General features: G+C 45.3%; 1 protein-coding gene and 1 long non-coding RNA gene across 9 annotated transcripts in view; one reads left to right on the plus strand and one right to left on the minus strand.

Annotated features, from left to right (window-relative positions):
• Ankrd55 (ankyrin repeat domain 55) overlaps positions 1-13,862 on the plus strand; it is a 100,139-nt gene that overhangs the window by 79,727 nt on the left and 6,550 nt on the right. For all 8 annotated transcript variants that reach the window (XM_087626031.1, XM_087626037.1, XM_087626053.1 and 5 more), the window contains 2 exon segments: positions 23-190; positions 4,446-5,110. In XM_087626031.1, the coding sequence (XP_087482157.1) occupies positions 23-190; positions 4,446-5,110 (833 nt within the window).
• Positions 1-13,862, minus strand: part of LOC103691456 (uncharacterized) — a 102,597-nt gene that overhangs the window by 70,796 nt on the left and 17,939 nt on the right. The window lies entirely within an intron of this gene.

Below are 13,862 nucleotides of genomic sequence, written 5' to 3' on the forward strand. Positions count from 1 at the left end.
CTCTTCTCTGTTGTTCCCCCAGGACACCCCTGCACTGGGCTGCAGCTGCTGGAAAGGCAGAATGCGTCCAGTCACTGCTGGACTTGGGCATGGACAGCAACCTGAGGGACATTAATGAGAGCACGCCCCTGGCCTACGCCTTGTACTGTGGTCACACAGCCTGCGTCAGGCTCCTTTCCCGAGAGGGCCGGTGAGTTTATCTAGTGTCTTCCTCTCAGAGATTTATAACGTTAAAGTTTTATAAACCACCAACATGTATGTAAACCCAGCAATAATATTTGATTTGTGCGCGCGCGCGTGTGTGTGTGTGTGTGTGTGTGTGTGTGTGTGTGTGTGTGTGTGTGAGAGAGAGAGAGAGAGAGAGAGAGAGAGAGAGAGAGAGAGAGAGAAAGGCCAGAGGATAGCTTCCAGTATGTGAGTTCCAAAGCTGAAACTCACATCCTCAGGCTTGGTGACAGACATTTTAATCCACTGAGCCATCTAGCTGGTGCAGTAATTCAATAGTATGAGGATTGCATAAGTTGCATTATTAATTATCCAGTTAATCAAGAGGTCCCCATTGTGTGGAACATGAAGACAGTAACAACCAGCTCCAATCCTTCAGCTATGGGCCAGAGAACTTAAACCACCCCTTCCTCTCCCTTTCTTCCTGCTTTTGCCTAAATCACTCTTTCCACAATTATCTTACACTCTCGAAACTTTCTGGAGATGCCAAAGAGCTTTTAAAGTCTGAGTTATATCTATTGCCATTACGGCGTCAAAATATTTATCTGAGGGAATTTTAATAAAACACTTGTTTTGCTATTTGTTTCAGTAATGATACATTTCTGATTGCTACATGTTAGAATGAAAAAAACCCACATTTTAATTAAAACAATATTGGAGCTGTAATCCAGGAGAACCATGAGTTTGGGGCCAGTTTGAGCTGTTTACTTAAGGAGACACCATCCATAAATGAATAAATAAATACCTTTTAATTTCATTTAATGTTGCTATTTTCCATAGCAAAGAAAACTAGTAAGAGCAGCACTGTTTTAAGTTCTTGGCATATTAATTACACTTTTGGCAATTAAACCAACTTTGATTGAAGCTTGCACTGTGCTACGAAAGTTTCATCTGATCAAAGCCCAATACCAATAAAGAGAGAAATTAATGCCACCAACATTTTCCCTCCTCTTGTCAATTACCATTACCATTTACCAATTACCATTCAGTCTACAGGTTCCTGCCCCTCTGGGCTTTGTTTCATGCAAATCTGTGCAACATCAGAATTCTGAATCCTACTGTGTGTGTGGAGGGGAGGAGATCAAACTTCATGGCCACATACTGCCGTCAGATCTACTGGGTTACTGTCCACGGACAAACTTCAGGTTCAGCACAGAGTGTGTTAGGTGCTGTCCTCGCTATAGGATGAGGCTGATCAAGCTCGTGCACAGCTGCCTCAAAGGAATATTCAATGGGCAGTGGGCTCAAAAAACCAAAAAATAATAGTAATAAATAAAATATAAAATTAAAATAAAAATGAATAAAGTCAAACTTTCCCAATTCCAAACCAAGTAGAGTGCGTGTTTAAAGCGTACTAAAAAGTTATTTTATCTGTAAGTCCAGAAGCAGCAAAATATCACTGCATTAGTCCAGAAACTGTTATGAAAAAAAAAAAAGGAAGACAATAGATACAAAATTTAGTCAGCTTTTCCCCTTTCTTAGCTGCTTATAGGACACCACTAGTAAGATGCACACTGTGGAAAGCCTGTGTCTTAGCCATGTCCACTAAGTATTTCTAGAATTCCATGTGCTGTTTCATCGTTCCTATATTCTGCTACGTGGCTATTCATTTGACCATGTGACTTCCACGGTGAAAGGGAGATAAAAAAAATTTATTAACAATGGAAAAGTTGGGGCTGGGGATTTAGCTCAGTGGAGGAGCGCTTACCTAGGAAGCGCAAGGCCCTGGGTTCGGTCCCCAGCTCCGGAAAAAAAAAAAAAAAAGAACCAAAACAATGGAAAAGTAGAAATGACTGTGTATGTGTGCGTGTGCGTGCATTCGTAGTGAGAAAATATCCATTGTATGCATTCAAATTTAGCGCTGGTGTTTTTCAAACAGACTACAGCATCTCGCTCTGAGGAGCGGTATTGGATCTCCCTCTCGGCAGCTGCCTGTGGGTCCAGTTTCAGGGTTGATCCCCATGGCAGAAAGCATTGGCTTGATTGTGGCCTCACAAGAGAACAGCACAGACTTTCCAAAGGACTAAAGCAGAACGCCGCCTCGGGGAAACTCAGCTTGAGCCAGCCACCAAACAGCTGCGCTACCCTCTCCACATTTTTGAGTTTGCTCTGAGTTGAGCATTGCTCACATCTGCCACGCCCAACCTCTGGCACACACAACTTCCTCTTCCCCCGGAGCTCAAACTCTAGGTCTGCTCTGCCTGTTTCCTTTAGTAGAGTATTTTTCATAACCATATTTAGGGGGATTTTTCAATGTGACAAACAAATAGCATGAAACAGGCGAGACTCAGTACTGCCAATGCCGCTGTCCTGGGAACTCTCACTCAGAAGCAGAGAGCCGCAGGCTTCCTGCCTTCTTCCGCCAGGCGAGACCTGAACTCACACCTTATGCTCATCCTGAGATTTGCCAGAGAAAAACCAATTCCACCATTTTGGGCCAAGTTTGAAGCAAGCTCTATTAAATATTAAATACTGACCAAAAGATGGACTTTTGGTCAGAACCACTCCCTGGAACTTCCAGCTGAGTGGCTGTGAAACAAGTCTCACAGAGATTTATAAAACCTATAGTCCCCTGCAGGAGACAGTTGTTATATTCCAAGAACTACAACTCCCAACATTCCAAGAGGTTACATGGTCCTTGGGCAAGGGGAACTCACAGGTTAACTTTGGGTATCACACGTACACTTCATCTCTAACACATATGCTACTGTTGACTATTTTCAGCTTAATCAATTGACGGTTGAAAACAGATTGCCACGAGTTAATTAAAAGAATTAAGCTCTAGAGGCTGAGGAGATGCTTCAGTCAGTAAATGCTTGTGTAACAAATAAGAAGACCTAAGTTTGATTCCCCCAGCAACCATGTAAAAAGCCAGGCATAGTAGCTCACAGTGGTAATCCCAGTGCTGGAGAAATGGAGACAAAGTGTCTGTGGTTTGCTGGCCGACCAATCTAGCTGAATAAGCAAGCTTCAGATTCTGTGAGAGGCCCTGAATTAATTAGTTAATTAATAACTAAAGTTGGGCCAGAGACATGGCTCGGCGGGTAGAGAGGCTTGCTGTGCACGTTTGCACTATGGTTCTATCCTTGAAGCCCACGCAAAGGTCAAAGGAGAGAACCAGATTCACAGAGCTGTCCTCTGACCTCCGCAGACATATGCCCTGGCATGCAAGCACCCACACTTACACGAATCATCCACACAGATGTCAGCATAAAAACACAACCCTCGCCTCAGAAGGGATCAGAGATGGGGTATTCTGGAGCGACGTGTCAGTGACCACGGCCTGGAAACAGATTTAGCTTGCCTCAAAGTCTAGGCTCCAAGATGAAATTTTCATAGAACCAGAACAAAGACAAAGTTGCAAATCAAGGCACCTTGGCAAAGAGAGCAGGGGAGTTTCTGATACTGGCCTCAGGTACTTTCTGACATGACGTTCTCAGTCTGTTGGCTGGTTGCTCATACCTTAAGATTGACCTGGTGGTCACCAGCAGAGGAGAGCAGCCGTTGGCTGGGTTAAAAAGGCCCTGAGATAATTCAGTTCTGGACTTGTAACATTGCAACCCCCTGGAGGGGAGTGATGGGGAGTGCAGCTTCTCTCAGACAACTCTTATTCACATACGCAATTATAAGTGTCAAAGATTAAATAAATAGGCAAGGCTGACAGACACAGAGGAAGATACACAACATCAACCTCGAGTCTTCACATGTAGGGAGAGGAGAAAGGAGGGGGAAAAGAGAGAGGGGAGGGGAGGCAAAGAAGGGGGAGAGAGTGGAGTTGGAGTGAAATAACCGAAGTCCCTCCCATGCTTTCAAGCACCACATTACATACACATATAACGCGGTCAAAAAAAAAAAAAGCCAACAAAATGGAGGGGAGGGGGTAAACCCAGCCCCTGAGAGATGTGGGTAGCACATGCCCATAAGCACAGTACTCAGGAGCCTGAAGCTACCTTATGTGGAGTCCCCATCTCAGAGAGAGAGGAGAGGAGAGAGAGAAGAGAGAGGGGAGAGAGGGCGGTGGAGTACTGAGGTGCCTTCTCTGTGAGGAGTTAGTGTAAAATGGAGTGCTTGTGCGAAACCTTGACTTGAAGACCATGGGCATCTGTGCCTGAGCCTAGACTAGCTGATGAAGCAGGTGGATGGGCTTGGGGGTGTCATATCGTTCTTTCCCCCCATTTCCTGGCCTCGCCTGGCATTCTTGTTCTTTCCTGTCTCTCTAGAGCAGAGCCTGCTAGGTCTCTCCCCTCTCAGAACAGTCAACCCCAAAAGAAGGAAGGACGATTCAGCGTGCTCAACCAAATCTTCTGCAAAAACAAGAAAGAGGAGCAGAAAGCCCATCAGAAGGAGCAGAGCAGGGCCAGACCTAAGGAGGAGGACACCTCGGAAGTCAATGACATCATCGCCACCTTTGACAGCGTCGTGGATACCAACTGCCAAGATCAGCCTGGTGACCAGGTGGACATGGTTGTCTTTAAGAAGAGGACCTCAGAGAATTCAAAGTATCTCTTGCCAGAAAAGAAATCCCTGGCCCGGAAGGGGCTTCCACCAATCAGAACACAGAGTCTCCCACCCATCACCCTGGGCAGTAACTTCCTGACAGCCTCCCATGGAGCCACGTCCCACGCTGGTCTGAACTCTGGTCTTCAGCATACTGCCCAGCGTTCTCAGAAAAGCCGAAGCGAACAGGACCTGTTGAATAATAGGACTGGCTGCCAGGTGTCACTAGATAATCCCTGGAAGGGTGACACTAGGCAGGCATTCTCCTGCAAGGCTTGGACTGTGTCTTCCTCTGATAAGTTACTAGACAGGATGTTCACTGGCCAGCCTGGTCACCAGGAGCTGTCTGGGCCACCACATCTTCCTCATCTACCTAATCCCTCACCAGGTAATGGCCTCCATTCCCGCTCCTCAAGGCCTCCCTCACACATGGAGCATCTCATGTAGTTAAGCTAGTAACTGCCAGGTGAGTAGCCTGCAGGTTCCAATAAAACGGGAGCCACAGCCGCGTTTAATTTTGTCCTAGTTTGAAGATTTCTGGGAAGTGAAAACTTTCAGCTTTTCCACCCTGAGTGGGCTGAGGTAAAAGTATGGCCGTGTCCTCTAAAAGGCATTCTTTCCTGGAGTCGTGGGGCATGCTCACTCCCAAGGCATGAATTTGCTTGTACGGTTAATAAGTTGTCATGTGTTTTAAATCATCATTCAGTCCCCATTCCAGATCCACCCCACCAAACCTTTGCTGAGACAAAGGGCCTCATTTATACCTGAGTATAAATGAGTATAAATGTTTATGGTTTGTGTCTCCCCGCATACCGACGGCTTGCTTGGCCATTCTCCGTCTCCCTTCTTCCCTCATCCACAGCTACCAATGCCATTCAGTTTTTGCTTATGCTTCCAGATACATTTCATACATCTCTGTACACATCTATGAATATAAGCATGAAATCTCTAGATAGATAGATAGATAGATAGATAGATAGATAGATAGATAGATAGATAGATAGATAGATATCGTTCTCTCCCATCTCCCTGTTCCTGACAGTTTCCAGGAGTCTCAGCTTTGCAAGTAACTTTGTCCTGGGCTTTAAAAATAATTTCTACAAATAAACATGAACTATGTATATATGGCCTTGTGATAATTATCATACTAAAGAACCTAAGTTTTAGCAGAATTTGTTGCTCACATTAATTCCAGTCCTCAGAAGCCAGAGGTGGGTGGATCTCTATGAGTGCATCAAGGCCAGCCTGGTCTACATAGTGAGGCTCATTCTCAAAAAAATTATTTTAAAAAACTTACGTTTTATATACATACAAATATTATTCATATACATTAATATTCCCCTCATTATACATAACATGGATACTCCGTAATTTATTTCGCCATTTGCTTTTTGAGAGGGTTAGCATAGAACTTACTACGGAGCTGAAGATAGCCTTGACTCCTCTCTGGCCTTCACCTTTCAAGTGCTGAATTATAAGCTTCTGCCACCTTGCCCACTTCTTATTTTTACTAAAAAATAATTCAATTTCTACGGGATTTGGAGGCTGTACAACTTTTCTCACTCAAACAGTGCCTTGGTTTTTGTTTGAATGAATCAATTGCCAGTATTTAAAACTTTACATTTTACATTAAAAAAAACCCTAAAGATTCTAGTTTCTCTTGAAAAATTGAAGCCAACATTCTCACATGAAAGTTACTGATTAGCCCTGAGTGACCAGGGTACTCTTGGGTGCCACTGCTCCCAGTATTATGCAGAATTATTTACATCACCTACTCTTTATCAATATACTTCCGGTATTTTTATAGTAGGGTTACAGGGAGAAAATTATATATCTATTTAACCCACATTTCTGTCTATGTTTGAAAAAGGAAAAACCAAGTTCTTTTTTTTTTTAAGTATGGAGGGCCATGTTTCTGTTTGGAGGTGGAACTTTTCTTATCAACTTTTTAAAAGATTTATATATTTATTATATATAAATATACTCTTGCTGTCTTCAGACACACCAGAAGAGGGCATCAGATCTCATTACAGATGGTTGTGAGCCACCATGTGGTTGATGGGATTTGAACTCAGGACCTCTGGAAGAGCAGTCCATGCTCTTAACCACGCAGCCATCTCTCCAACCCATCAATTATTTTTTTAATTCACATGTGTGCAAATGTATGCAGATGCCTTGGCAGTCAAGGGACAGTTTTGAATGCCATCCTCAGGAACACCACCCACCTGTTGGAGACAGGGTCCCTCACTGACCTGGGGTTAACCAATTAAGTTCGACCAGCTGGTGTGAACATAAGGGGTTCTCCTGACTCTGCCTCTCTAGTGCTGGGGTCACAGGATTATGACAGTACATCCAGAAACTTTGCCTGGGTTCAGAGATCCTTGTATTTTGAGGATACTTTACCAACCGAGCCACTCCTTGCTGTGGTTTGAGTAGGAATGTTCCCCATTGGCTCATGTGTTTGAATGTTAGGCCACCAGGGAGTAGCACTATTAGGAGGTGTGGCCTTGTTGGAGGACATGTGTCACCGGGGTTGGGTTTTGAGGTTTCAGATGTTCAAGCCAGGCCCAGTGTCACTCACTCTTCCTGCTGCCTTTGGATCCAGATGTAGAAGTCTCAGCTCTTGGTATAGCACCGTGTCTGCCTGCACGGGCTGTCATTCTTCCTTCCATGACAGGAATGGACTAAACCTCTGAAACTGTAAGCCAGGCCCAACTAAATGTTTTCCTTTGTAAGAGTTGCCATGGTCACGGCAATCAAATCCTAAGACCCCCCCTTCTCCCCCAACCATCCTGTTTTATACACAGCATGCTGGGTCCTCCTTTGTCATCAATGCGCTTGTTGAATAGAGCTTTTAAAGAAGAATGTGGCTCCTTCTCATGTACTTAAATGTGCATGTAACTCTTTCAGTACAGGATAATTATGGATGGCACGTGAAGGCTATTTGTTTACATATGAGATAAGCCTCTCCAGATTTTGCTTACCCCATAGAGCACTGACATTTTTGGCCTGTGGCAGGGATGACATTTTTATGCCGTTGCTGCCAAAGAGTAGAGAGGGAACACATAGTTCTGCCACCGTTGACAATTTGGTGGCTGCTGAGGCTTCAATGGAGCCTTCCTTTTGGAGTCGGTTTTCACCTGGTCACGCTAATCATGCTTCCTTTGAAAGCTTGGAAGTCTTGTTCTGTTCCTGTCCATTTAATATAAGTATGGTTTGGCTTCAGCTACCTAGAACAGAAGGCCACAACTTTACACCCTGGCTCAAAAATAGGGAGAGGGCTATCTTAATTGCTGTCAAAATGACACTTTGATCTTTACCAAATTGCTGGGGTCAGTGTTGACAAAAAAAAAAAGAATGGGTCGGTTGGCAACAGGACCAAGCAAGGAGGCAGGAACCCAAATCTCAGACCACCTCCCCCTTGGCTGCCCAGGGTTTGAGAGTATTATGGGGTATAGATGCTGGTGATCTAGGAGCCAGGGGAAAGGCGACTGGAGGCGAGGGGAGTAGTGTGTGTGTCATCCAGCCTCATGACTCTTCAAAGTCGTGTTCATAAAGGCATTGTGGGCATGATCTGAGAGTGGACTTTTGTTTTCATTTGTTTTTGAGACACACGGTCTCTTTCTGTATCCCTGGGATTTCCTATGTAGACCGGGTATTCTTTGAACTCATGACAATCCTCCAGCCTTAGTCTCTCAAATCCTGGGATTTTATGCATGAACCACAATGCCCCAATACAAAACTGATGCTTTCTAAGGTCCATTAGAAGTGGTTGAGCGTGATGACACATGTTCTTACCACTGGAGGGGGCAGAGGTCAAAGCAGGAGAATCGGGAGTTTAGTGCCAGCCTCTGCTATAGAGTGAATTTAAGGCCATCTTCAGCCAGACTCTGAACAAATCACAGAAAGACTGGGGACAGGGGGTGGAATCACGGAGGCTTAGTGAGAAATGAAAAGTGAGAGAGCCGACTAGTGTCACTAAGCCTAGGCCAGCTGCTGTCATTGATGATGGATGCTCAGTGTGGGGGCTGTTCTCCCACAGAGCATTCGAGGCTTCGTTCTTGCTATTTTGAGTTGCTCTTGAGTCCTTAAAAGATGAGATTCTGGCTTCAGTAGATACACACTTAGAATTCTAAGGCCCCCTTCCATGAACGCTCGCCTACCAAGCGCTCAGCGCCATCTCACGTGCAGTAAGTCTGAAGTAGGCATTTCCCAGACTTTCAGTGGACACGAGATCACCAGAGACAGAGGTTCCTTCCATCTGCCCGCCCCTCAGCCTGATCTCTAGCTTCTGCTCTCAGGGTCACTTCACAGTCTAAGCTGATGCACAAGAGGAGGGAAGATGGTGGAAGGATGCCTCCCACCTCAATGGCCTCCCTCTTAGGAGTCCTCTGCCACAAGACCCACACTTCTGCTTGCATCTGGCTGGCCAGAACTTGGATCACATGCTCATATTGCCTGTCTGCAAAGAGGACTGAGAACTGTAGTATTTATAGCTGGGTACCATGTTCTGGCCTCTAACTTAGATCTCTGCTTCTAAGGGACAAGAAAGAGAGTAGACATTGGGTAGGAAACTAGTAAACTCCGCCTGTTAGACCATCCAAAGATGTCTACGTCATTTGAAGAACAGAACATCTAATGTAATTGCTTTGGGATTTGCTTAGTCCCCAGAGAAGTAATGAGTGAAGTCCTTGACCTGCAGAGCAGTGGAAAGGAGACATGGAAGTCGTCAAGGGACTCAGAAGAAATGAACAGTACCAATAGCAAAAATGTGTTTTGTTTTGACTTGTTTTATTTTAACGATACATACTCATGCTAGTTATAGCAAGGAGCCATTGAAGAAAAGTGAGTCATGAAAGCACAAATCTCCTTAAAAGTCTTTAACCCAAAAGTGAGTTTTGAGGGAGACAGGTTAGGCAACTGAACTTGGGGCCTTCTGAGTGGAAGCAAGCACTCTCCCCCACCCCCAGCATAACTCTTGGGACATGGTTTGACTTCACAGACAGCCTGGAAAGGGTTAAAGTACAGATACATCTCTAGGGCCGCAGCTGGCTCCGAGCACCCACTCTCTCGAATCCCATCTCACCTAAATTTCTATCACATCTTGATAGTGTGTCAGATTATGAGTCTCCCATGGACTACTCACTCCTCAAAAGCCCCGTCACTGCACATTGCTCCATGGACACCCATGTCTTCAGCACATGAAATGGCCCTTGAAGGTCATTTCAACCCCCAAACCATAACAGTTCTCATTTGAAAAGTGAGAGAAGGGCTGGAGAGATGGCTCAGTGGTTAAGAGCATTGACTGCTTTTCCAGAGGTCCTGAGTTCAAATCCCAGCAACCACATGGTGTCTCGCAACCATCTGTAATGGGATCTGATGCCCTCTTCTGGTGTGTCTGAAGATAGTGACAGTGTACTTATATAATAAATAAATAAATCTTTTTAAAAAAAAAGAAAAATGGGAAAATGTCAATGGCTCATGGGGTTGTGGGTAGCTGTTAAGATTAAGAGCTGAGGGTTGGGGATTTAGCTCAGTGGTAGAGCGCTTGCCTAGGAAGCGCAAGGCCCTGGGTTCGGTCCCCAGCTCCGGGGGAAAAAGATTAAGAGCTGAAAGCCGGGGATATGGATCTGTGCTTGACAGAAAGTGTGAGAGCTTGAGTTTGGAGCCCTAGAAACCCTGTACACACTAGGTGGTTGTGGTGGCCTTGGGAGACAAACAGTAAGCTGCCTAGGAAACTAGCCGCATCAGTAGCTCTGGGTTTGATTGCAAGACCCTGCCTCAAAGTATAAGATAAAAGAATGATCAAGTATGATTATTGACACTAGCTTTGGACTATCACATGCACATGAACACAAGTGCCCACAAACACGCAGAATATGCATAACTAACAGCACACACACTCACACACAAACACACTCACACTACACACTTAGACTGTCACACACTTATGTACACTGCACACTCTCACACATATAATATTCTCACATACATACACACTCTCACCCACTACACACATGTACACTGCACACTCTTACACATTATATAATATTCTCACACACACTCTTGCCCACTACACACATGTACACACACACACTCTCACACACACTTACTCCATACCACAATACACTATACATACTCACACAACACCACACACACACACTCATACAACTCCATATATACTCACACACGCTACACATCCATTCTCACACATACTACACTACACACAGCACACAACACCACACACTCATAGAAAACCACACATACATACATACACACTTACACATACTGCACACTCTCACAGTCATACAACACCACACATACACACTCACAAGAACTATACACAAAACTCACACAACACCACACACACACACACACACACACACACACACACACTCACAGAGGAACAGACTGAGCTGTTATGGGCAAAGTAAAACAGTGACTAGCAGATGCTACTAGGCCTCTTGTTTGAGTCTGGTTGGTTGGTTTTAGTTTTGATTTGGGGGTTACTCATTTGCTTTTTGTTTTTTGAGACTCGGTCTCACTCTGCAGCTCAGGCCTTAAGCTCACAGCAATCCCCCTGTCTTAGCCTCCCAAGTGTTGGGAATATGGGAGTGAGACACCGTACCTGCCCGTCATTAGTCCCTGTGCTAAGCACCGCAACTTAAAGACAACCTGTTAATGACCTTTATCTTTAAAATAATGAGATTCAAGCCAGGTGTGCTGGCTGAAGTACAGTCACAGCTACTCAGGAAGCTGGGGCTGCCTAATATACCTTAGGTCACATGGTGAGACCGAGGGAGGGAGGGAAGTAGGGAGGGAGGAAGGGAGAGAGGAAGGAAGGAAGGAAGGAAGGAAGGAAGGAAGGAAGGAAGGAAGGAGAAAGGAAGGAAGGAAACTGCCTCTGATAGCACATGCCTATTATTCCAGACCTTGGAAGGAGGCATGAAGAACCCGGGAGTTGAAGATCTTGGCTACAAAGCATGGCAGAGGTTGGTTTGGGCTAAGAGAACCTGTCTCACTATCCCCCTAACCCTCCCCACAAAGAGAAGAAAGGAAAGGGACAGAGAAGTGTGTCCAGTGCAAGTCTTCTTCCTGCTCCCCTGTGTTTCTGAGGGCTGTGTTTTCAGGTAGTCTCACCCAGTAGGCGGCACTGAGAGAGGATGGGGATGAGAGTAGAAACTCAGTGGGTCTCCATGGCAACTCTGTCCGCTTCATCTCCTCCATAAACATGGCCCAGTGCTGTGACTCTCACTTCGTTTCTGGGCTGTGGTAACATCATCTCCTCCTGTTACCCCTTCAGCCATGGCTAGAACAAACTCCCTCAATTGAGGGCTTGCATTTAGTTTCCTAGCTTTTCTATCATGAGTTTAACAAATGTGTCTGATGTTCCCTCTGTTTGAGGGACCTAGAGCGCTCTATCAGATGAGCTCCGATTAGCCAAGTAAGAAATGTGTTTCTGTATTACGGTGTCAGGCGACCATCAAGACATGGGGGTTGCGACGTGTCTGTCTCATAGGCCCTTTCTGGTCATAATTCACATAGTCTAGAAAGAAGTTAAGTGGTTTGCTCAAAGATGTTCCAGTCCGTTGGTGATGTATTTAGAACTTGAACCCAGCACTTCCACACTTACGTATTGACACTGAATTTGTTAGCGAGCTTACCAATTCTCTACAAAGTTTCTTTATCAATTATGTTGTCCCCAAATGAACAGATTTCCCTAGCTTCTGAACTTTACTTCTGTGGGTATCTTAACACCATTGGGTATATTGCTATTAGAACTACTGGGTCTTTTGCCTTAAACTCAAATGGAATGGGCCAGTGAGAGGGTGGTGGCCTGGTGGCCTGAGTTTGGTTCTCGGAACCACAAGGCAGAAAGAGAGAACCCACTCCCACAGGCTTGTCCCCTGACCTCCACACACATGCTCTGGCCCAAGTACACACACCCATATAAATGCACACATGCATGCACGCATACATACGTATACACACCAGTAAATTTTGCTTAAGAATCGAAAGGGTTCGCTAACGTGGCTGAAACTGTTGTTTTAGGCAGGTTAAAATTTCATGGTTTCTATGGCAAGCCTTGATGTGGTGAAGCCATGGCATAGCTCTGTACCAGTACCGATACGGTCTCTTCTCTCCGCCCTGGGTTCAGCAACACTAACAGAGCTAATGGTGCAGCTGAGTTCCGGGCAGATGCTGTCCTGTGCTAGCTCAGCAGCCCCAGCGTTCGGCTGCACGGATGATGGCTCAGTGTTTATTGAGACCTGTCAGTGGGTGGCAGGAACGATGGTGATGAGCACTTAGCCTAATGAGTGCCTCAGCTTAATTCATTGCCAGGAGTGCTCAGAGAAAAGGGAACAGAACGGACGGGGCTGTGGTGTTTTCTGCTACCATGGTTGTTTACGAGCGGTCACCAAAAAAAAAAAAAAAAAAAATTCAGCCCACTTCCTTGTTTCCCTTAAGAGACAACTTTTTTTTTTCTCCAGAATTTTCTAGATAATTCCAGCAACAATGCACTCATCTTTCCGGTTTGGTAGGTTAGAACCATTGACCCCTCCTGGGTTTAAACACATTAGCAGTTTTTTTAGAACAAAAGCCAAATTCTTAATTGGTGGTAAGGATAGCCCTCACAGGTATGGGCTAGCCTGCGTCTCACCAGGAGCAGTGGACCTGCCATCTCAAACCCCCGCCACACCACCTCTGCAGTTCCCAGCCTAGCTCTCGGTTCCTTGAAAATCTGCTACCTTACCACTGTTGTGATAGCTTGGCCTGCGCTATTTTAGCTTCTAACTGCCATGTGTGACAGAGTTCTACCGTATTTTAAGAGCCAGCTCAAGCTGGGCACAGTGACAGCCCCCCTCCCAGAGGCTGAGTTGGAGGCCAGCCTGCGCTACCATTTCTCAAAAGGGAGACTTTTTCTCAGAAAAGAAAAGAAAAGAAAAGACCAGGTCAAAAGGCATCTTCTGTTTGAAGGTCACAGAAACACCTTTAAATGGTGGCGCCTCCCTTTTGAACACTTCCCACCAGTTTCACTGGAAGAGTGATTTTTATTTCCCATTTCCCACTTTATAGATGAAGCTCTCTCTACAGATTGAGACTCTGAGAGGTTAGCTTACCTGCCCAAGGTCTTGGAG

Source organism: Rattus norvegicus, chromosome 2 (genome assembly GCF_021556685.1).
Source record: "Rattus norvegicus strain SHRSP/BbbUtx chromosome 2, alternate assembly SHRSP_T2T, whole genome shotgun sequence".
Lineage (NCBI taxonomy): Eukaryota > Metazoa > Chordata > Mammalia > Rodentia > Muridae > Rattus > Rattus norvegicus.